At 34.9% G+C, this 22,602-nt stretch overlaps 1 protein-coding gene and 1 pseudogene across 4 annotated transcripts in view; one reads left to right on the top strand and one right to left on the bottom strand.

The window, feature by feature from the left end:
* The window catches only part of STAG2 (STAG2 cohesin complex component), a 129,512-nt gene that overhangs the window by 37,043 nt on the left and 69,867 nt on the right, over positions 1 to 22,602 (top strand). For all 4 annotated transcript variants that reach the window (XM_028122696.2, XM_088028655.1, XM_028122697.2 and 1 more), the window contains exons 2-4: positions 12,750 to 12,893; positions 16,048 to 16,126; positions 20,899 to 21,063. In XM_028122696.2, the coding sequence (XP_027978497.1) occupies positions 12,850 to 12,893; positions 16,048 to 16,126; positions 20,899 to 21,063 (288 nt within the window). In that variant the 5' untranslated portion in view covers positions 12,750 to 12,849. The remainder of the gene's footprint in view (positions 1 to 12,749; positions 12,894 to 16,047; positions 16,127 to 20,898; positions 21,064 to 22,602) is intronic.
* LOC148162981 (large ribosomal subunit protein eL37-like) lies at positions 11,763 to 12,051 on the bottom strand (annotated as a pseudogene).

Genomic DNA, 22,602 nt, shown 5'->3' with positions numbered 1-22,602 from the left:
GCTAGTAATTATGCTGATGATTATTATATCATTGGAGAAATCTGCTTTTTACTCTGTAATTCTAGACAGAAAAAGAGAGGTGAAATACAGTTGAGAAACTGCTTGTTACTCTAATTTTAGAAAAAGAGGTGAAATATAGTTGAATACCTAGGGAGTTGTTATTGCTAGCCAAAGCAGGTGATAACAGGACTAACCTGTGTGTTGGGGTGGGGGGCATAATGAAGTAAAACTTTTAAGTAAAATGACATGAGTGGGATATTTGGCAAACATGAGCAGAATAATTTGCAAGAAGCAGTTGAAGAGGAAATCTTTTTCTTGTTTGGAATTTATTAATCAGGAAAACGGAGCATAATCGCTGATTGGTAGAGATTGCTTTTCATGATGAAAAGAGCATTTTGAGCACTTTGCCAAAGTAATAATCGTAGAATAAAATGGGAGACACTTGTGTATGAAGAATCTCCTTATGCATGTTGTTTTCAGATTTTTGCTAAATTATTTTGTGAAGTGGATCATTGCAACACATGTTTTTCTGTAGAAAGAATTTTCTAATTGAGAAGTTTCTTTCCTAATGACTGAGCAGATAAAATCATTAGTACAACAAATTATGTCTTAAAAGTAAGCTGGCAATAACTATAAACCTCTCCAATTTAAGATAGTAGTTTTGAGTTCTCTGCAGTATAGTATACTTTCAAGGGTACCTAATACTTAAAACATTAGTTCTAGTATATATTTTCCCTTAGTAGCATATCATTATTAATATTAAATATGTGCTGAATTATTATTTCGCTTCCTTTTTTAGCATTTAGATAATTCTTTGGGGGCTGTTTTTCAGGATGCTTTAATATATTTGTGGTGGTTTAGAAACAAGGTAGTCTTTTGGTCTCATTGCTCCAGGACTTTAAAAAATTCCCATCATCTTAGAGCTCAGATTGAGAGTTGGTCTTGTCTCCCTGTCTTTCATCATTGGATGGCATACGAAGGTGGATGAAATACACTCATGGGTGTATAAAGGCACTAAAAATGGAATAGGTTACAGAGCAAAATGTGGGGGCCCCTTGTAACGTCTAGTACCAGTAATCTGTATATGTTTTAACATTTTGATATCTCTTCTTACTGGATCATCTTTATGATGTACACAAATGATAAGCTCCCTCCCCCAAGTTTAATGGAAGCACATGCTATATTTTAGGGATCAGTAACTTTTAGTTCCTAGTATCATCACATGATGCAATTCTAGCATGTTAGCCCATGCAATCTAGCAGCTTGCTTGATTGCTGCTAGAAGGTTCTTGTTGCTTTTTTCCAGCTTTAAGTTATATGCTATTCTCTTGTGGGAAACTATGAAACTTATTCCATCAAATTTTGAACAAGGGAGAGAAATGTTGAACATTTATTAAATGGGTTTCAATGATCGTTTTCATACCATGTGGTGAGTAAATTTGAAAATGTAGCTGGGACTAGCTTGTATTGTTCAACCAAGTGCTTCCATTTTTTTTTTTTTTTAAAGCTAGGTATTTTTTTGGATCCTTTGCCATAAAGAGTTGCACAAGCTTTGGTTCATTTTTACCATATTAAATAGATAACAAAATCTGTTTGCCAAAACAAAGTACTTTTGAGTGTAGATATCAATTGTTAGTGGCTTATTTATAAAATTATATTTCAGGGGTACCGTGTGGCTCAATTGGTTCACGTCTGACTTTTGATTTCAGCTCAGGTCATGATCTCAGGGTTGTGAGATCGAGCCCTGTGCTTAAGATTCTCTCTCTCCCTCTCCCATCTGCCACCCCCCCCCAAAAGAAAATTATATTTCAAAAGATACCAAAAGTTAAGGTCTAAAGTATGCTTGCTCAGTAGAAAGGTGTTCTCAAATGTTTGGTGATTTATACAATCTTGTGAGTTCATATGATAAATTGATAAAAGGTTGAAATTTAATTTTTTATTGTAAAAACTCATGAAATTTACCATCTTAACCTTTTTTTTTTTAGAGCGATAGATATCGTGAGGGGGTGGAGGGAGGGGTAGAGGGAGGGTGAGAATCTTAAGTAGGCTCCATGCCCAGCGTGGAGCCCAACACGGGGTTCAGTCTTAACGACTCTGAGATCATGACCTGAGCCAAAATCAAGAGTCCAGTGCTTAACTGAGCCATCCAAATGTCTCCCATCCTAATGGTGGGCAGTTCAGCAATTACATTGACACTGTTGTGCAACATCTCCAGAACTTTTCATCTTGAAAATCTGAAACTCTGTACTCATTAAACAACTCCCCTTTTCCCACTCCTTCCACCGGGTAAACACCATTCTACTTTCTGTTTCTATGAATTTGATTACTTTAGGTACCTCATCTCAGTGGAGTCATACAGTATTTGTCTTTTTGTGACTGACTGGCTTATTTTATGTAACATAATGTCTTGGAGGTTCATGAATGTTGTAGCATGTGACAGGATTTCCTTCCTTGTTAAGGATGAATAATATTCCCTTGTTTGTATACATCTTACTTTGTTTATTCATTCAGCTATTGATGGACATGTGGGCTGCTTCCACCTCTTGGCTATTGTGAATGAACAGTGCTGCTATGAATGTGGGTGTACAAATAATCTTGAGAATCAGCTTTCATTTGTTTTGGATATGTACCTGGAAGTGGGGATTGTTGGATCATATGGTAGTTCCATTTAAGAATTTTTGGGGAACCCCCATACTGTTTTGCATAGCAGATGCACAGTTTTGCAATCCTACTAGCAGTGCACAGGTGTTCAATTTTTTACACATCTTTGCAGATGCTTGCGTGTATTTTGATTCTAGCCGTCTCAGAGGGTATGAGGTGGTATCTCATTGTGGTTTTGATTTGATTTTGATTCAAGTCCTTTACACATTTTTTATTTGTGTTACTTGATATTTTGTTGTTGAGTTGTAGGAATTCTTTATATATTCTGGATATTAACCTCTTACCAGATACATTTTGCAGATATTTTCTCCCATTCTGTAGTTTGCGTTTTCAGTATGTTGATTGTGTCCTTTGATGTGTAAAATTTTTGATGTAGTCTCATTTGTCTATTTTTGCTTTTATTACCTGTTTATGGTGTCATATCCAAGAAATCATTGCCGAGTCCAGTGTTATGAGGCTTATCCTCTATGTTTTCTTGTAGAACTCTTATAGTTTTAGGTCTTAGATTTAGGTCTTTAACCCATTTTTAATTTTTTGTATATGGTGTGAGATAATGAATAGTTCATCTTCATATTTTGAATGTGGATATCCAGTTTTTCTAGCACCAGTTTTTGAAGAAACTGTCCTTTCCCAATGGAGTGGTCTTGGCACTCCTGTCAAAAATAATTTGGATGTGTATGCAAGGGTTTATTTCTGCCCTCTCCATTCTATTCTGTTGGGTCTGTATGTCTGTCTTTATGCCAGTAGCACACTGTTTGATTGTTGTAGTTTTGTGATATGTTTTGAAATCAGGAAGTGTGATTCCTCCAACTTTGTTTCCTTTTTTTTCCCCCCAGATTGTTTGGGTTATTTGTAGTACCTTGAGTTTTATGATGAATTTTTCTGTTTCTGCAAAAAAAATGCTCTTGAGATTTTTAGGGATTGCATTGAATCTGTAGATTGTTTTGGGTAGTTTGGACATCTTAATAATAACAGTAATCCATTCAGTTTACATAGGGTATCTTTAGACTTACTTGAGTCTTCTTTAACTTCTTTTTTTTCCTCCAACATTTTATTTTTAAGTAATCTCTACATCCAGTGTGGGGCTCAAACTCATAACCCTGAGACCAAGAGTTGCATGCTCCATTGACTGAGCCAGTCAGGCACCCCAAGTGTCGTCTTTAATTTCATCCAGCAGTGTTTTGTAATTTTCAGTATATAAGTCTTCCACCTCCCTTGGTTAGGTTTATTCCTAAGAATTTTTTTTGTTTTGGTGTTTTGTAAATAGAATTATTTTCTTAGTTTCCTTTTGGATTGTTCATTGTTAGTGTATAGAAGCACAACTGATTTTTGTGTGTTGACTATGTATCCTGCAACTTTGCTGAATTTATTCTAATAGGTTTTTGTGTGTGTGTGTGTGTGTGTGAATGTGAAATTTTTGGGGTCTTCTATGTATAAGGTCATATCATCTGCAAACAGATAATTTTACTTCTTCCTTTAAAATTTGGATATCTTTTATTTCTTTTTCTTGCTTAACTGTTTTAGGTAGGACTCCTAATACTATGCTGAATAGAAGTGGTGAGAACAGGCATCCTTGCCTTATTTCTGATCTTAAAAGGGAAAGTTTCAGTCTTTTACCATTCAGTATCTTATTAGCTGTGAGCTTTTCATAAGTGGCCTTTGTTATATTGAAGTACTTTCCTGCTATTCCTACTTTGTTGAGTATTTTTATCATGGAAAGGTGTTGAATTTTATCAGATGCTTTTTCTGCACCAATTGAGACGATTATGAAATTTTTTGTCCTTCATTCTCTTAATATGGTGCATTGCTTGATTTTCGTGCATTGCACCAGCCTTGCATTCTGGAAATAAATCCCACTTGGTCATGGTGTATAATACTTAATAATGTGCTGTTGAATTTGGTTTGCTAGGAGGATTTCTGTATTGGTGTTCATCAGGGATGTTGGTCTGAGGTTTTTTGTAGTGTCTATCTGGCTTAAATTTAACTTTTAAAAAGTCATTTATGGGACGCCTCTGTGGCTCGGTCGATTAAGCATCTGCCTTCAGCTCAGGTCATGATCCCAGGAGTCCTGGGATTGAGTTCCCACATCGGGTTCCTTGCTAGGTGGGGAGCCTGCTTCTCCCTCTCCCTCTGCCTGCCACTCCCCCTGCTTGTGCTCTCTCCTTCTCTCTCTCTGACAAATAAAATAAATAAAATCTTTAAAAAAGTAAAAATGGAAAGTCATTTACATGTTTTAATCTTTAGGAAAGCTAAAGGTTAGAATTTAAATAAATACAGAGTACAGTACATAAGACACTTCTGTCATTGTCTTTGTGTGGAATTACCAAATGAAGAACCAACCTCTTAGATCTGAAATAAGAAATGGGAAGTATCCATACTGATTTATAAACTTCATTGGGAAAGCATATTGGATTTCCAAACTTCAATATGAATATAATTCAAGCCTATGAATTGTATACTGTGCATGTTAGTAGAAAGTTTAGCAGTCTGTTTCAAGTGGATGCTAATGCTAGGTATTTTAATAGGGTGTTATCTAACAGAAATGGAAGGCACAAAAACATTAAATATGTAGCATGTATGTTGTGTTTTGTGGTCATACTAAAATGACAAAAATTTTGTGCTTACTAGTAGTAACTGCAATTTTAAATTTTAATAATTTTTTAAAGATTTTATTTGAGAGAGTGAGAAAGCACAAGCAGGGCCAGGGGCAGAGGGAGAAGCAGACTCCCCACTGGAATGGGACATGGGGCTCACATGGGGCTCCATCCCAGGAGGCTGGGATCATGACCCGAGCCTAAGGCAGATGCTTAAACACTGAGCCATCCAGGCGCCCCACAATTCTAAATTTTATATTAAAATTTCCCATTATCCTCCATAAAGTGGTTTAGCTTGTTTACACTTCACTTTTATTATTGTTTATTGTTATTAACTTAGTTTTATTGTTGTTATTTTAATTACAATTGTATCTCCATCTTCCTGTGAATTAGTAATAAACACTCAGTATTTCATTTAGATAACTTTTTGTACACCTTGAATAAATAAATGTGAAATTTTAATGTAATCTGAGAATATGTGAAATAAAAATTTGGATTTCCCTTGAAATCCAGGCTGAAAATCCAGTAGATGTTTTCATCTACTTTGCTATGAAATCTGTCTTGATATCTGCTATTGCAGATATTTGCAGTCTGCCAGTGAGCCAGCGGTGCCCAGTGTGAAGTGGGCTTGATGGTAATAGTGCACTGTGCTTATATTAATGTTGTATACCATTTACAAGTGTTCACACATGAATTTAGCTCATGGTTGTATTTTTGATTTTCAGATCTAGATATTCATTTATACCAGCTAATTGGATCTCACCTCTGAAATGTTGATAGTCGCTACACCCAGTTGTAATTATCACTGTTTATTCATGATGTCTTAACATACAGAAAGTTACATCAGTGGGGGCATATATATTTTTTAAATTAACTGCAAAAAGCTGAATACGGGTATTCTGGTATAAGTGAGATGAAGAGTGATCATTGACAGTATTTTTAAAAATTATTCATGCTATTGACCTTGGCAGACTGAGATAAGATTTTAAGGTGATAGTATATGATAAAACAAATATTTTATCTCTTTTAATACTTAGCTTGATATTTACTTGGTATTTATATGTTTTGATATTTATTTATAAAAATCAACTGCAGCTTGTTAGGGCACACTGGGGAAGCAGCAGACTTGGATAGTTGATATATGTCCAGTATATCAGGTATGATATGATGTCCAGCGTCTAGCAGCAGCCAGTGCCAGTATGGTAGACAGATGAGAGGAGGTTGTGGCATTCAGATTAGTGCAACTGGAGAGACACAGAGAGACTGTTTTTAGAGTTTAGGGGCAGGAATCCAGTTCCTGGGATGGGGTTGGTAGAAAATTTATAGCAAGAACAAAGCAAAGTATTGATCCTGGGATGACTCAGGCACAGGGTACAACTGAGTATAGGGTGAAAGAGTAGTGGGTCTGCAGGAATGAGGCAGAACCTTTTTCTTATCTCCCTCTTCTCCCCACCCCAATCCACAACTGGTAGTACTCATTTGTTGCCAAGTTCAGGAGTGGCATGCTAAATTTTCTACAGAAATCAGAACTGATGGTCGAGATCTGAGGCAAGCTGAGTATGTAGGTTGGGCCAGGTGATTCTAATTGTGTTTAGGACTGGAGTCCTATTTGGAAAGTATTGGGGGAATGTGGGTAGACAAGGAAACGAGGAAGATTGCTGAGCACCTACTATCACATACTTAAAAATAGGAGGGGAACAGGTGGATGTTTCCAGTTCTGTCTGGCTTTCGTTTCTGGCAATGTGTAGTGATGCCATATCTGTGCCCCAGCTTGCTCCTTCCCTTCTTCCTGAAAGTAGAAATTGTTTCAGAAGTGTTATGGCGTTAGTTGTGTTCAATTTGTCTATTTAGTTACTTGAGAAAGTCTTTTTACTTTTGGCCTCCTGCTTTCCTTCTGTATATTATTTTTTAAGTTTGTAAGGGCAGATATTTGACCTATCAGTTAGTTAGAAAATGTAGACAGGGTAATTAATTCTCTTAAGTATGCAGATTTCTTCCAGTACCATTTCCAGGCTACCTTTTCCTGTGCTAGAGCAGGTGCTACCATTAGAAATTCTTTTTTTTTTTTTTGCAAGTCTCTCTTATTTTTATTTACTTTTAAGATTTTTATTTTTAAGTAATCCCTACACCCAACATGGTACTCAAACTACCATTAGAAATTCTTAAGGACTCCATCCAGGCTTATGGAAATGAAAATATATTTGCAAATGATACACGTATGTAGCTATGATATGAGTTTGCTATCAAAAAATGTTTTGGTTAGGGGCGCCTGGGTGACTCAGTCGGTTGCGCATCTGACCCTTCATCTTGTTTGGCTCAGGTCTTGATCTCAGGGTCGTGAGTTGAAGCCTCCAGGGGCTTAAAAAATGTTTTGGTTAAATTTTTTTTTACCTGGTCAGGGTATACATGATCATTGCTTGATTTGTCATTCTTTTCATCTTGTCATCTCCTCAGAAGACTTATAGCAGAAATTGGGGAGATAAAGATAGGGAGGAAAAATACCTTTTTGAGCAAGGAGAAATCTTTTTTTAAGTTCTTAGTAATCATTAAAGGGGAAGTAGATTTTCTTCTTTTGAATGTATGTTTTTACATATAACAATTTTTTGGTGAGCTTTTCATTTCTTAACTATTTACTCAAAGTTGCCACCTATCATTTGATGTAAGGAATGATAATAACTTGCCTGTTTTGATTAAATGTACTACTGTAGGAACTAAGTTTACCTTTTAACATTTCATGATCTCAACCTAAATGACAGACTTCCTCCTGTTGTCTTCTAAGCAGATAGGCCAGTAAAAGGAGCATGCCTATGGGTCTTGTCAGGAGTTCATAAAGTTTTTGTTCCCTGCTAATCTTGAGTAGATGAACATGATAAAGATCGTTTTTCAGGGGCTCCTGGGTGGTTCGGTTGGTAAAGCATGTGACTCTTGATCTCAGGGTCATGAGTTTGAGTCCCATGTTGGGTGTAGAGATTACTTTTTTAAAAAAAGATATTTTATGATAACACTCAGTTTTTTTGTAGATACTTTATGAGATTATGGACCTGAAATATGAATAAATCAGGTTTTACCAGCAGAGATATTTTATAATTCCTCAGGTAGTTGAGGTTTTAAAAGAGGACATTAAAAAATACATTTCCACCCTCATAATTTACTTTTTCCATATGAACAGTAAAATTGTAAATTAAAAATGTAAAAACCACCTACATTGTCACCACCCTGATATGCTGTTTTCCTTTGCTGCTGCTTTTCTGTTGTAATATTGCATCCTAATATAGGGCTTTGATGCATCAAACTTGACCCATGTTGCTAGTCATCATAAAGTTTCATTGTAGGAGTTTTCTATTGATTGCAGTTTTGTACCATAAATTAACATATGGCTGGACATTTAGGTAGTTCCTACTTTAAAGTGTTGGTATTATAGTGATGGTGGCATTTCAGGTTATATGTATTTCTTGGATGTGATTCTCATAGATAGAAGGATGTAATCCTTTGGGAGGAGTGTTAAGGAGTGTTAAGATAATAGATTGGCATGCTTGTATGTGCTAAATTTGCTGGCTGTTAGCAGCTGACTGTTTCTGCATTTTTAGGGAAGTAACACACCTAGCTACTTTAAGTGCTTCCCTCACTCCTTAATAATATGTGGGTTCTGAGGGACCTTGTTAGTGATGGCTCTCTGTTTTGCAGCTTTTTATTTTTTATCTTGAGACCACTTGGGATTGAGTTAAAAGAACTTTGAAACAGTTAATTCTTTTACCAAAAAATCAAAATTACTTAAAGATTTTTAAACACTATCATAGAAAAACAGATTTTTTGTGTATTTTTACTTTTTCGGGGGATAATTTTAATGAATTAGCAAGTCATTTGAAGTTAAAGATGCAAGCATAACTATATAATTTTTTATATGTTTGTCTTTATATGTTATAATAATTGGTGTCCAGCATGTTTTCGGAAGTGAGAGAAGAAAGCTTTTTTGTTACTGAATTAAACACGTAAGGTAAACTGAATAACAGGCCATAAACATTTATTATAGATAATTGGGAAAAGTTATGGTGATCAAGTTTTAGCTTTTAGATCTGTTTATATCAAAAGCAGTGCTGCTGAGAGCATTTACTTGAATTTAATACATAGAATTAAAAATATATAATCACCCATTTTTAATTCAGTAATTATATATGAATGTATTTAACAAACCTTTAATGGCAGTATACTGTACACTTGAGCCTAAGGAAGTGGTGTTAAAGTATATTCAACCTATCTACAAATGTGTTTGCTTAGTTTTCAGTGAGGAGAAATAGAAGCTAATTGTTTTTGGATATATTTTTTCTCAAAAGGAACATAGTGATTGAGAATTAAAGCAAATTTCATTTCTGTGATTTATCTTTCAAAGCTTTTGGAATGTTAACTCTTCTATAGTAGTTGCAGAGAATTGGTACATGTGATAAAAAAAAAAAATCTCAATTTTTCCTTGACACTAGGTGAGAGCTCCACCTTGTGATCTTTGAGCATATTTTTTAAAAAATTAGTAACCTATAGTAGGCCAGAAATGGTGTGGTGAGTTTGATCATTAAACTCATACTTTTATTTGAACATTACATATTATTACAGTTTTGGGTTTTCCAACTTAGGACAAATGTTATTAAGTATATTTAAAGACCTTGTTTATAAGTTTTTTAATGTAAATCTTTGCGGTAACCAAATTGTATTTATATATAGCTGTAGACATTTAAAAAGAAAAAAATTCATAGCCTTTCCTGCATATAAAGTTTACATTCTTAAAAAAACCCCAATGCTAATTTACCCATTGCTTCTCCTTCTTTACCGTACAAAGCAATTTATCTTCTGAGCTGTGAAGAAATGTTTTGGTGGCAAATTGGTTATTTAGACAATGATTAAAATAGTAAAAACTCAGATACAAGCAGTTTAGTATTCATATTTAATAATATTAGGTAGCAGTAGAGGTAAGTGCCTTCTTGTAGAAACACATTTTCATGTTTATTGGTATAAGTAGTTCGATAAGGGCAAGGATCTCTCCTGTTCACCACTGTATGCCCCAGTGCCCAGCACTGTGTTTGGTACGTGGTAGTTACTTTTAATTGGTTGAATGGATTTTTAATACTTAGAAACTCCTTAAAACAAGTATTTAACTGGGATAGGGAGTTGGCCAGTGTAATTATTTTTTCTACATCTCTTAGACCTTGTCATGATATTTCTTTTTAAAATACAGACACCTCGTCTGAGAGACTCACATCTTCATAAATTCCATTTTTCTTTTGTGTTTGCTTTGGTTTCTAATTACCAAATAAATGTTAATATGCCCTATATGCTGAACAAAATAATTTGACCTGGCAGAACTTGTACACTAGAAATTTGCGCTATTTGGAAGAAGGTGAAAAGTGTATCACATACTTATTTTATTTGGTGTTCTCTGCTTTTCAGAGCTGATGCATTCTTTATGTCCCTTAGGAGAATATAGTTATGAACTACTTTTAAAAAATTCTATATTTAAGGATTGCAGCAAGTTTGGTTTTATAAAATGCTTGAGGGGTGGGTAGAGGGCATTGCAGGTAGGCAGACAAAACAAGCACTTTATTTCCAACTTACCATCTAGATTGCCTGACATGTTGGTTAGAACTTATTAGCTCTATACTTCTCCAGCTCCCTTATAAAAAACAAAATTGTTTTTTAAGAAATGTTTTTTTTTAATAAGTTGGGATTTTTAGGAGTCTAGGGTGTATCCTACATGTGATGTCAAGCTTCAGAACTCTTGTGTGCTACTTAGATAATACCTTCAGTTACAATACGAATATTAACAGATTAATAGTTAGTGGTTTTAGAGGAGAACAATCCTGGGACCATGATTTGGTGCAAGGAGAAGACCATTCCAACAGTCATATCTAAATAAAGATTTTATAGTATCAGTACTCTTCAGAAAAAAAACCTCAAAGTGGTGGTATAGACCACTCTTGATTTGTGGATTATTCATTATTGTTTGTGCTATTACCTCATTATTTTGTTGTTCATGGTAGCTTAATTAGAGTGAGCTAGGAAATTCAGTGTTTTGAGTTTTTTTTAAGATTTTATTTATTTGAGAAAGAGAGAATGAGAGAGAGAGAGCACAAGAGGGAAGAGGGTCAGAGGGAGAAGCAGACTCCCTGCCGAGCAGGGAGCCCGATGCGGGACTCGATCCTGGGACTCCAGGATCATGACCTGAGCCGGAGGCAGTCGCTTAACCAACTGAGCCACCCAGGCGCCCTAGCTAGCTCCTTTTAACTGTACTGTACATCATCAGCAAAAAGCTGTAGAATTTTCAGACATCTTGTATTATGGTTTAAACTTGTCATGAGGATTTTAGGACCAGTGAAAGAGTCACATTCTGTTCCTAGTTAGGGCATATGTCTTTTTTTTTTGTTTGTTTTTTAAGGGCATATGTCTTTTTAAGATGAATTTTTACTTTATTTTATTTTTATTAAAATCAGAACATTTATTGTGTGACTCATCGTTGAAATCCTTAAGATGCGCTGGATGCTGCAACAGCTGTCCTCTTGAGTTTAGGTGTTGTTTTCTTCATGGAATCCATGCCTGAATCTGCGGTTTACAATTAGGTGCCTCATTCGACCAGTCCCAGTGGTATTTCGTCTTTTAGCCTCGGTGCTTCACTTGTACTTTCTCTTTGGCTTGGCAGGATAGCCACATTTGCCACAGGCTGACTTCTGAAGGTGGTAGGCCTTAGAGCCACAGTGGTGGCACAGTGTGTGTCTTAACGGCAATGCTTTCCAGTGATTATTTCCCTTCAGCATCTTGTTTCTGTGGCTAAGACCAAAGAGCGAGAATCATAACAAATTTTGAAAATAATTATAATACAAGGGTTTTTCTTTGTATCTGTTGTTACTGTTATGGGACTGTAGCAGTTCATAACAAATCCATATCTAAAAAAGGCACTCAGGGTGCCTGGTTGGCTCATGCGGTTAAGCGTCTTACTGCGTCTCACTCTTGATTTCTGCTCAGGTCATGATCTCAGGGTCCTGGGATCGAGCCCCTTATTGGGCTCCCTGCTTAACGGGGAGTCTGTTTCCTCACCTTCCCTCTGCCCCTCCCCCTACTTGCACTCTCTCTCTCTCAAATAAATAAATAAATGTTAAAAAAAAAAGGCAGTTAAATGCAAGGGGGAAAAATCCTTAAAGGACAGTAGCAGGCCCTGGGAAATTTAGGGTTTTTTTTTAAAGATTTTTGTTTATTTATTTGACTGAGAGAGATACACAATGAGAGAGAGAACACAAGCAGGGGGAGTGGGAGAGGGAGAAGCAGGCTCCCCGCAGAGCAGGGAGCCCGATGCGGGGCTCGATCCCAGGACCCTGGGACCATGACCTGAGCCAAAGGCAGACGCTTAACGACTGAGCCACCCAGGCGCCACTGGGAAATTTAGTTTTTGAGTATAGATATCCTTCCCAATATTTTTCACTTGTTGGTAATAAATATGGCATCCCTTCCCTTAAAGGAATTGTTTGTCTTAGAAGAAAGAAGCAAACCATTGTTTTACCCACGTAAATCTATGAATATATTTCTGACATTGAGGTGTTCCAGAAGATGATAAAGAAATGATAGCAGCTCCAGAAATACCAACTGATTTTAATCTACTACAGTAAGTATATTATGAAAATTTTTAAATCCTTTTCCACAAAATGGGAAATATATTAACTTCAGTTAAAATTATTTCTGCAGAAGATCTAATATATAAGATAAAAGTATGTATATTTTGAAACAGTTTATATCAGTGCTCATTGGTTTCTGTAACAGTGATTCCATGGTGTTTTTGTACTATGTTTTAAATTTATTTTTTAATTTAGATACAGTACAATTTATTATTTTGCTGTGCAGTTCTTTGAATCCATAGTTAGTTTTACAATACCAACTGTTTTGAGGGAGTGCCATGAAATTCTTAAGTTAGGTGTCCTCATTGGTAAGGAATATATACCACATAGTATTTAGGGTGTAATATCAGATTTCTTTTATAAAATCCACTGATAATAGGCTTAAATCTGGGAGGGTTGGACATGCTATCCATATATTTTTTTTAAAACAAATTACATGCTTATTGGTCTATAAAGTGACTTCAACATAGGTATTTTCTTTACTCTTGTCTTAAAAGCTACCTATACCTCTTTTTCAACTTTTATTCTGATTACTCTTTAGTATTTGATGTAGGAAGGAATTTAAGCTACTGTATTTAATAGTGGTTTTCATACTAAGCTGCAGTTTCATGAGGTTCCTCAGTGAAAAAGAAACCTTTAAACTGCCTTTGGGTCCCTTTAACTGTACACACATAGACCATTACTGTATTTGCTGTTGGAATTTTTATAACACTTGATTTGAAAATAATTTGGTTGCTAAAAGTTTTGAAAACTTCAGATAGATACCTTTGTACATAATGGTAGCCAGTGTCTACTTTTGATGCTTTATAGATTTTCATTTTAAAATAATTTTATTATTTTCGGTGGAGACTAAGGTGGTCTACTGGGATATTGCCAGTATTTCAAAGTATACTTTTTAATGTGATTTTAATCCCAGTGTATATGGACTCTATTTGAAGATTCTTGAGGGAAATTTCTTGTTTTTGTTGGAGGATACAGGATAGTCAGGAAAAAATAATTTTTGGTTGGAGTATTATAAAATTAGGAAATTTCTTAAATATGTTAATTAAGATTGGAGACAATTAAGAATGTTTGTATTATAAACTAGACTACTGATTATTAGAATATCTCAAGTAATTAAGGCCTGAAATAGGATAATGGATAAGAGGGAATTGATGTGGTGGAGGTAGACTAGACAGTATTTGGTTGGGTATGTGAGATGGACGGCAGGGTAAAGAGAAAGGCGTGGAAGAGTCAGTTATATGATAGATGGCTCATGAAATTTCAAGCCACTAAAAGGTTAACCTAGTATGCTCCATAAACATACTAGCATAGGTTATTTTACCTGGGATAAGTATAGGTGGTGGTGTTCTTTTGATCTTAAAAGCAGAGGAAAACATTGGAGAAAGACTTTCAAGAACATTTCTTCTCTGGTTGGGGTTATTTTAGACTCCTATCCTGATTACTCTAGCTTTCTTCATAAGGTTTTCCAGTTAGTAATCAAACCTCTAGTGGCTCATTCTTTTAGTTGGGATAGCCTGGAGATGCGGATTAAGAGTGTAATTGAGCCTGTGATTACTCTGTGGCCATTGGAATATTGCAAAGACTAGTGATTGTTTGCAGGCTTAATAGCAGTTACGGATCTAAGAGAGCTGGTGTCCCACAAATGTCTTGGGAAGAAGTATTACTTATATACAGCAAGATACTTAAAAACTTTCTTTCTTTCTTTTTTTTTGCAAGGCTGTATAGAATATTGATGACCACAGTCTTCTTAAGATGTAACAGGCATGAGTTTCAGGGTTAATATTACAGTAGTCATTCAGGTTTTGGTGCATTAATTCTTGGGAAATGGTACTTTTAGGCCCTTTCCTCACAACATTATAGGACATAGGATTGCCACTATCTTCAATACATTGTTTAAATTACATTGTAGGTAAGTGCTATAAATAGTAATCTTTTTCCTTGCTAGCACCTTAACTATTACTATAGGTATATAAAGTATTTCTACCTCATAGCCTCTGGACAGCTGGTTATTTTAGCAATAAAAATGGAAATAGAAGAAATCTAGTTAGAGAAGACTAGCTTTAGAAAGAATAGCTTTGCATTTTGATTCCATTTGTTTTAAGCAAAACTGGCACCAGGATTACATATTTGAAGTGGTAAAACTTTTATCTTTTATGGGTGTGGCTCAATTCTAAAATCCATTATGACCCAAATTTCAAGTATGCCTTGCCTTCAGCATTTAAATGAGGGTATGTTACCACTATCTAGGTAGATTGACCATGTTTGCATATATAGGAAGCATTACACATGTGTATTTAAATTAGTCTTCTTCCTTATGTGTGAGAAAATCCAGGTTATATAAAACACGCCACCTACTCCAAAATAAGGGACAACTTTTTAGAATTATAGATTTACATATTGGAAGAGATTGAAGAGACTTTAGAGATTTCATTCTTTCTTGCATATACATTGTTTATAGATGAAAAGATTGAGAGGTTGTCACTTGTCTAAGATCACAGTTTCTTAGTACTAGAACCAGTTCTCCTGACTGTAGTGTACCATCTCTTGACTTCATAAAGGATTTTGATCAATTAGCATTTCCCTCTTGTATTTCAAATGGTTTAGTTTGTAAAAATGTTTTATACATATCCTTTCAGAAGTACATGTTTTGTGTAGTTAGAATTACAAATTTTTTTTTTGAGTGAGAGAGGAGTGGTCAGTGGATTCTTAATATTACTAAAATTCCCTAAAGGTCATCCAGTTCCTAGTGTTAAAATGCAGTCTTCTCTGAATTCCATGGTCTTGAATCCGAAAATGAAACCAGCCATTAACAATAGAACACCACAGTTCCTAGGGTTAAAATTTCGAGAGCCACTGGTATTATACATTTTTATGTCTCGGTTAAAAATTAAGAAAATAAAAAATGTTTAGGTTTTTTTTTTTTTGTTTTAGATTATTGTTTTGTAGTTTGTTATATAATTTTATGTTTGGTAATATGCTATGGTATGATGTTTTGGGGAAGCATCTTAATTATATCTAATGCTAATAAGGAGTTTTGTAAAGAGTTAACCAAGCCTTTCTTTTAGAAAATATGGCAAAAATTAGAAACTCCACCTATATTTCTAAGGCAAGTTTTAAATAATTGCTTATCTTTCGTCACAGGGAGTCAGAAACACATTTTTCTTCTGACACAGATTTTGAAGACATTGAAGGAAAAAACCAAAAACAAGGCAAAGGAAAAGTATGTACAGAATATATGACTTTATTTTGGTTCCTAAGGTCATTTGTATATATATATATGCATACATACATATAAAATATAGCTGTTTTAGTTATGTCTCAGCTGTTGTCTTTTAAAAGTGCTTTTTTCCCCCCCGATTGGTTTGGTAAGCCTGAATACATATGGTTTCTTCGGCTTCTAGGTCAAATATCTTTTGATTATCTATTTTCTACTACTGTAAAGTTGAAATTAATAATACAGCCCTCTTTTAAAAAAAAATTTATTAAGTCCTTAATTTTAATTCCAGTATAGTTAACATACAGTGTAATATTAGTTTTAGGTGTACAATATATTGATTCAACAATTCTATACATTACTCAGTGTTTGTTATGATAAGTATACTCTTTAATCCCCATCACCTATTTCACCCATCCCCCCCACCCACCTCCCTCTGGTAACCATCAGTTTGTTCTCTTTAGTTAAGAGTCTGTTTCTTGGTTTGTCTCGCTCTTTTTTTCTTTGTTTCTTAAATTCCACATATGAGTGAAATCATATGGTATTTGTCTTTCTCTGACTTACTCTCGAGCTCCATCTATGTTTTTGCACATGGCAAGATTTCATTCTTTTTTTTATGGCTAAATAATTTTCCATTGTATATATAGACACCACATCTTCTTTATCCATTCATCTATTGATGGACATTTGCACTGCTTCCATAATTTGGCTATTGTAAATAATGCTGCAGTAAACATAGGAGTGCATATATCTTTTCAAATTAGCGGTTTTGTATTCTTTGGGTAAATACCCAGTAGTGTGATTACTGGATCATAGGGTAGTTTATTTTTAATGTTTTGAGGAACCTCTCTACTGTTTTCCACAGTGACTGCACCAGTTTCCATTCCCACTAACAGTGCGTGAGGGTTCCTTTTCTCCACATCCTCACCAACACTTGTTTCTAATAGTTTATTTTGTAAAGCACAGTATGCTAAGCACAATGTGATATTCTTTTGGCTTTATTTACGCATGAGTAGTCAAACATAAGTGAGGCAAACAAAAATAAAATTTCTTATTCTAAAGCATCCTAAAAGTGTAACCTATAACCAGTTTAAGTCAAGTAGGTTACAGTTAACAAGAGTTTTACTCATTATAAGTAATGTCAAGGATATAAACTAACAAAGTGAGGGGCGCCTGGCCAGCTCAGTTGGAAGAGCACTCGACTCCTGATCTCCAGGTCATGAGTTCACGCCTCACATTGGGTGTAGGGATTACTTAAATAAATAAAACTTAAAAAAAAAAAAAACCTAACAAAATGAGGTTCTGAGTCAGTAGAATGCATATTTAGAATATGAATGCATAGCCTGAGGACTCTGGATTATTTGGTGAATTGTTAAATTATTTTGATGTTTTGGAAAGTACATTTGACTGTGCATGTGTGTAAATACAGTGTGCAAAAGATGACTTGTTTTTGTTCACCATTTTCCTTCCCAAATGAATTTTCGATTTATATTTTCTTACAACACATTTACTTTTATTTTTTTATCTATTCACTTATGTAAAAAATTTTTTTAAAGATTTTATTTATTTAGAGAGCACGAGCAGGGCTAAGGGCAGAGAGAGAGGGAGAGAAAGAATCTCAAGCAGACTCCACGCTGAGCATGGAGCCCCATGCGGGGCTTGATCTCATGACCCTGAGGTCATGACCTAAGCTGAAATCAAGAGTCAGGTGCTTAACTGACTGTGCCACCCAGGCACCCTGACACATTTACTTTTAAAAAGTCTGTAATAGTGATGCCTGGGTGGCGCAGTCAGTTAAGCATCTGCCTTCGGCTCAGGTCATGATCCCAGGGTCCTGGGATCAAGCCCTCCATCGGGCTCCTTGCTCAGCGGGGAGCCTGCTTCTCCCTCTCCCATTCCCCCTTTTTGTGCGCTCTCTCTCTCTGACAAATAAATAAATTCTTAAAAAAAAAGAAAAAGTCTATAATACAGAAATGTACAGTGAACAAAGTAGATTTCCCTATAAACCTATCACACAGAGGTAAGATATTCTTTTTTTTTTTTAAAGATTTTATTTATTTATTTGAGAGAGAGAATGAGAGAGAGAGAGAGCATGAGAGGGGGGAGGGTCAGAGGGAGAAGCGGATTCCCCGCCGAGCAGGGAGCCCGATGCGGGACTCTATCCCAGGACTCCAGGATCATGACCTGAGCCGAAGGCAGTCGCTTAACCAACTGAGCCACCCAGGCGCCCCAAGATATTCTTTAAACATTTTGATGAGCATTCTTTTGTACATATACCTGTCGTGTTTACATGCACATAGAATTTTACTTAAATGGATTCATGCTATGCAAACTGTTTAATTTGCTTTTAAAACTTAATAGTATGTTGTAAGCAGCTTTCCTATCAGTGAATTTTTCCTGTCATTTCTAATGGTGTCAGAGCATCCCATTTTATGTATGGAATATAATTTATTTAATCCTTGGCATATATTTTTAGAGTTCATATAATCCATGTTTCATAATTTCATATCCTTTTTTAGTCTCTTAAAATGTAGAAATTTTGAGACAGAAAAAATGAATGAATAAAATGTTAACTCATGACTGTCCAAAGACAGCCAAATTCTAGTGGGTAGTATATGGTTATTCATTTGAAAACCAATTTTTTTTGTTCTGCAACCATCTTGCAAAACTGAAAATACACTTTTGACTTGGATTTAATCTACAGGTTGGGACAAGACATCTGAATAGGGGACTCCCCAAAGTTTTTGTGCCACACTTTAACTTTGTATAGTCACTGCTATGAATGAGGTATTAGGGCTCAGATTAATGATTTATTATAATAATAATAGTAACTACACTTTGACACTATACTGTGTATGTTCCAAGCACTGTGCTAAAAATATGTTCTGTAATTTAATATTTGAACCACTCTGTGAATTAGAAAACTTACTGATTTTATAGATAGGAAACTGGTCCAGAGAAGTTCAGTGGTTAAAGGATTTGAGCCCACATCTGTTAAAAGGTGGTGAGAGCAGAAGCAGGGTTAGGGGCAGAGGAAGTGGAAGAAGCAGATTCCCCGCTGAGCAGGAAGCCTGATGTGGGGCTCCATCCCAGGACTCTGGGATCATGACCTGAGCTGAAGGCAGAGGCTTAACCAACTGAGACACCCAGGCGCCCTCCCCCCATAGTCTTTCTTTAGAGATGTTTTTAATCTACAAGATTATGCCCAGGTTAGCGTGTTTACTTCTTGTACTTCCTGTATTATTCCTTGCACGTTGTTTTTTTTTCCTAGCATAGGATATGCATTGAGCCGTTTTAATTGTACTAATTAGTTTTCCATACCAACAGGGAATATTGAAGCATATGATAGATAAATTGCAAAATATAATTCCATTGAATTAACATTAACATTTTATACTATCCTAGTGTACTCTCTGTAGTTGATCTTTTCTTTCACCCTTATCTCTGAAATTCCTTTTACTGGGGACAATAACCTTTTATTCTACAATTAGGAATTAATGACAGGTTCACAAAGACTGAATCTAATTAACAAAATAATGTAAATTAACAAGTAATATATTTCAGTTGTTAGGAAGGAGTTTGAAGTAGTTGTTAAAAGAGTAGGGTGGTTTGGACTCTTGAGGAAGGAGGAAGGACTGTCTGTCGAACAAAGTATAGAAACATACAGGCTGTCAGTAGAAATACGTTTGTAGACCTGGCGGTAGACCAGGGGTCTGCAAACTATGGCCTGTTTTTATACTGTCCATGAGCTAAGAATGGTTTTTATATTTTTAAAGCGTTGTAAAAATAAGCAAAGAATATATGACAGAAGTGGAATGTGGTGGCCCGCAAAGCCTGAAATATTTACTGTCTGGGGTGTTTTACAGAAAGTTTGCCGATCCTTGCTCTAGATCATAGAAATGTGTAGGTTGAAAAGAGACCTAGAAATCATCTATTCTAATCTGTAAAGATTTAATACAACTCTGACATTTTAGAAATGAGGACTCTTGAGTTAGGGAATGACTTGCTTTTCTATAACAAGTTAAAAGGCTGTGGGAAGTATTTTATAACTGAAGCATGTAGGCAACCTTTTCACTGATTTATGAAGTCCCCACTCCCCAGTATTGACAACTTCCTTATAAAGGGGCTTCATTTCCATAGTGTTCATTAAATGAATTTTCATAATAAATGTTATCACTAGTTGTACAGAGGAACATGATTTTTTACATTTGAATTCTTCATTTATTCGGAATAAGGATGAGGTTGATACACCTATTCATACTTTTTAGAATTCCTTTGTCATTGCACTGCAATAATTTATAAGACTAACAGATAAAATTAAAAAATTTGAACTAAGTACGAGTTACTTATTTGATAAAAGTGTTCTGTTATTCTTGCTGCCCACTGCAGTCTGCACCTTAAAGCAGCAACCCTATGAAGTAGGCACAGTTTTATCCTCACTTTACAAATTAGAAACTCTGAAGCATAGTATGGTTAAGTCACTTGCCCAGCATCACTCAGCTAATAAAAATCTGGACCCATGCAGTCTGTCAGTCTGCAGAGGCTGTGCTCCTTACTACAGTGTCACGTGAGGTGTCTGGTACTACAAATGAAAAAATTGATGCCACAGAGAAGCTGTCTCAACCATACCATTTTATCATGACATGTGTATGGCATGCCTCTTTAGGTCAGGTTTAGGCATGTTATAATTATGTACCCTTTTAACTGCTTCTGCTGTAGCTTTATTTTGAATTTTCAAGGATAATGATATAACTTAATTAACTTGTATTTTTATGCAGACTTGTAAAAAAGGCAAAAAGGGCCCAGGAGAAAAGGGCAAAGGTGGAAATGGTGGAGGAAAACCTCCTTCTGGTCCAAACCGAATGAATGGTCATCACCAACAGAATGGAGTGGAAAACATGATGTTGTTTGAAGTTGTTAAAATGGGCAAGAGTGCTATGCAGGTAATGTTTATTGTGTTATTCCCAGTTTATTTGTACATTTTAAACTTTAGTGAGTTATATAAAATCCCTGAGTTTTCTAATTGCATTTAAAAAAAATCTAACACTGCTTATTAGAAAAAAAGCAACAAAGTCATCAGAAAACTAGGGATCTGTCTATTCAGACATAAGACCTTTAAGCTGTGTCTTGAGTCATTTTCTACTGCATTATTTTCTTTTAATGGCATATAATAAAAAGTTATTTGCTCAAAAAATATGCTGATGTAAACTATGAGGTTTCAATTTCCCCTGAATTTATATGGCTGCCATTAAAATATGAAGTCCTTTGCCCATATAGAATTCTTGGTTGAGTGACCTAATATAATCATTATCCACTTTAGTGAATTGAATTATGTTGATCACTGTTGTCTATTACAAAGTTTATTACTTGTGCTGTTTCTTAGCAGAAGAGTGAAAAGTGAGAGTCATACCCATGTCACATCATCCTAATTTTATTTCTTCTGCAAAATTTTATGACAATAAAAGCATTTAGGCTTTACCGTGGAGGCTAAACCCATACGGTTTTAAAAAAAACTGAATAAACACTATACTCAAAAGAATATGCATGCTTAATAAAGTTATTTTTTAATTTATAAAAGCTATGGGGAATAGTTATCAGAATTAATTTTAATCAAAAAGGGTGCACATGGGTGGTTTATGGAGAACTAGCCTTTTAAGTTTTCTGTTATTTAAGAGTAACAAATGCAGATCTTATTTGTAAATATGGACTTATCTGAATATGTATGGCTTTGTAAATAAATTTTAAGTATCAGTTGGGACTGATAAAACCGCATTTTTACATGTAAAATAAAAATTGTTAGTTGTTTTGAGCTATTACCAGTTGTACAGAGGAACATGACTTTTAAAATTTGAATTTACTTTCATTTATTCATACATGGTTTGCTTTTTATATAGTTGTGATGAGGGTGTGGATTTTATTTCTTTAATGTTTTAAATTATTATTTCATATATACATTTGATACATTTTTAAAAATAATGTCATATATTATGGTGCTATGGTTTATTTAGTCATTCCCTAATTTAACAAGTTATCCCCTTCTCTCTGGTTCTCTGGTTCCCATTTTGGGTTAACTTTATCAAAGGAATAAATTCTCTCAGTTTTGTTACATATAGCATTTCATTACTTTCCTTTTTATTTTTATATTATACTTTTTCTCTATAATATTCTAAGCTGTTAAATGCATTAATCTTTTTTGATATCTTTCATTTTTGTTAACATCAGAAATCTCAACTTATATCCACAGCTAATTAGGCTGTTCTATTTTCGTCTAGTCTATAGGGTTTTTGTTTAACTTTTTGGCTCATCAAAAATTTTTAATAGAAAATGTGAGGGTTTAGCTTTATATTTAATTTCTTTGTTAATGGTATCTCAGTGTTTAATAAAGAATGAACATTTTCCTTATTTTTATTTTGATTATGGTTTGTCATATATTAAGATCATACCTCTATGTTATTTGTTTTTCTGTTTCTAAATGTGCTTTC

This window comes from Eumetopias jubatus, unplaced genomic scaffold, assembly GCF_037043125.1.
Source record: "Eumetopias jubatus isolate StellerSeaLion01/CBP00866 unplaced genomic scaffold, mEumJub1_p1.0 scaffold_11, whole genome shotgun sequence".
Lineage (NCBI taxonomy): Eukaryota > Metazoa > Chordata > Mammalia > Carnivora > Otariidae > Eumetopias > Eumetopias jubatus.
The sequence above is the reverse complement of the archived record's forward strand: the minus strand, read 5'-3'. Positions and strand labels throughout refer to the sequence as shown.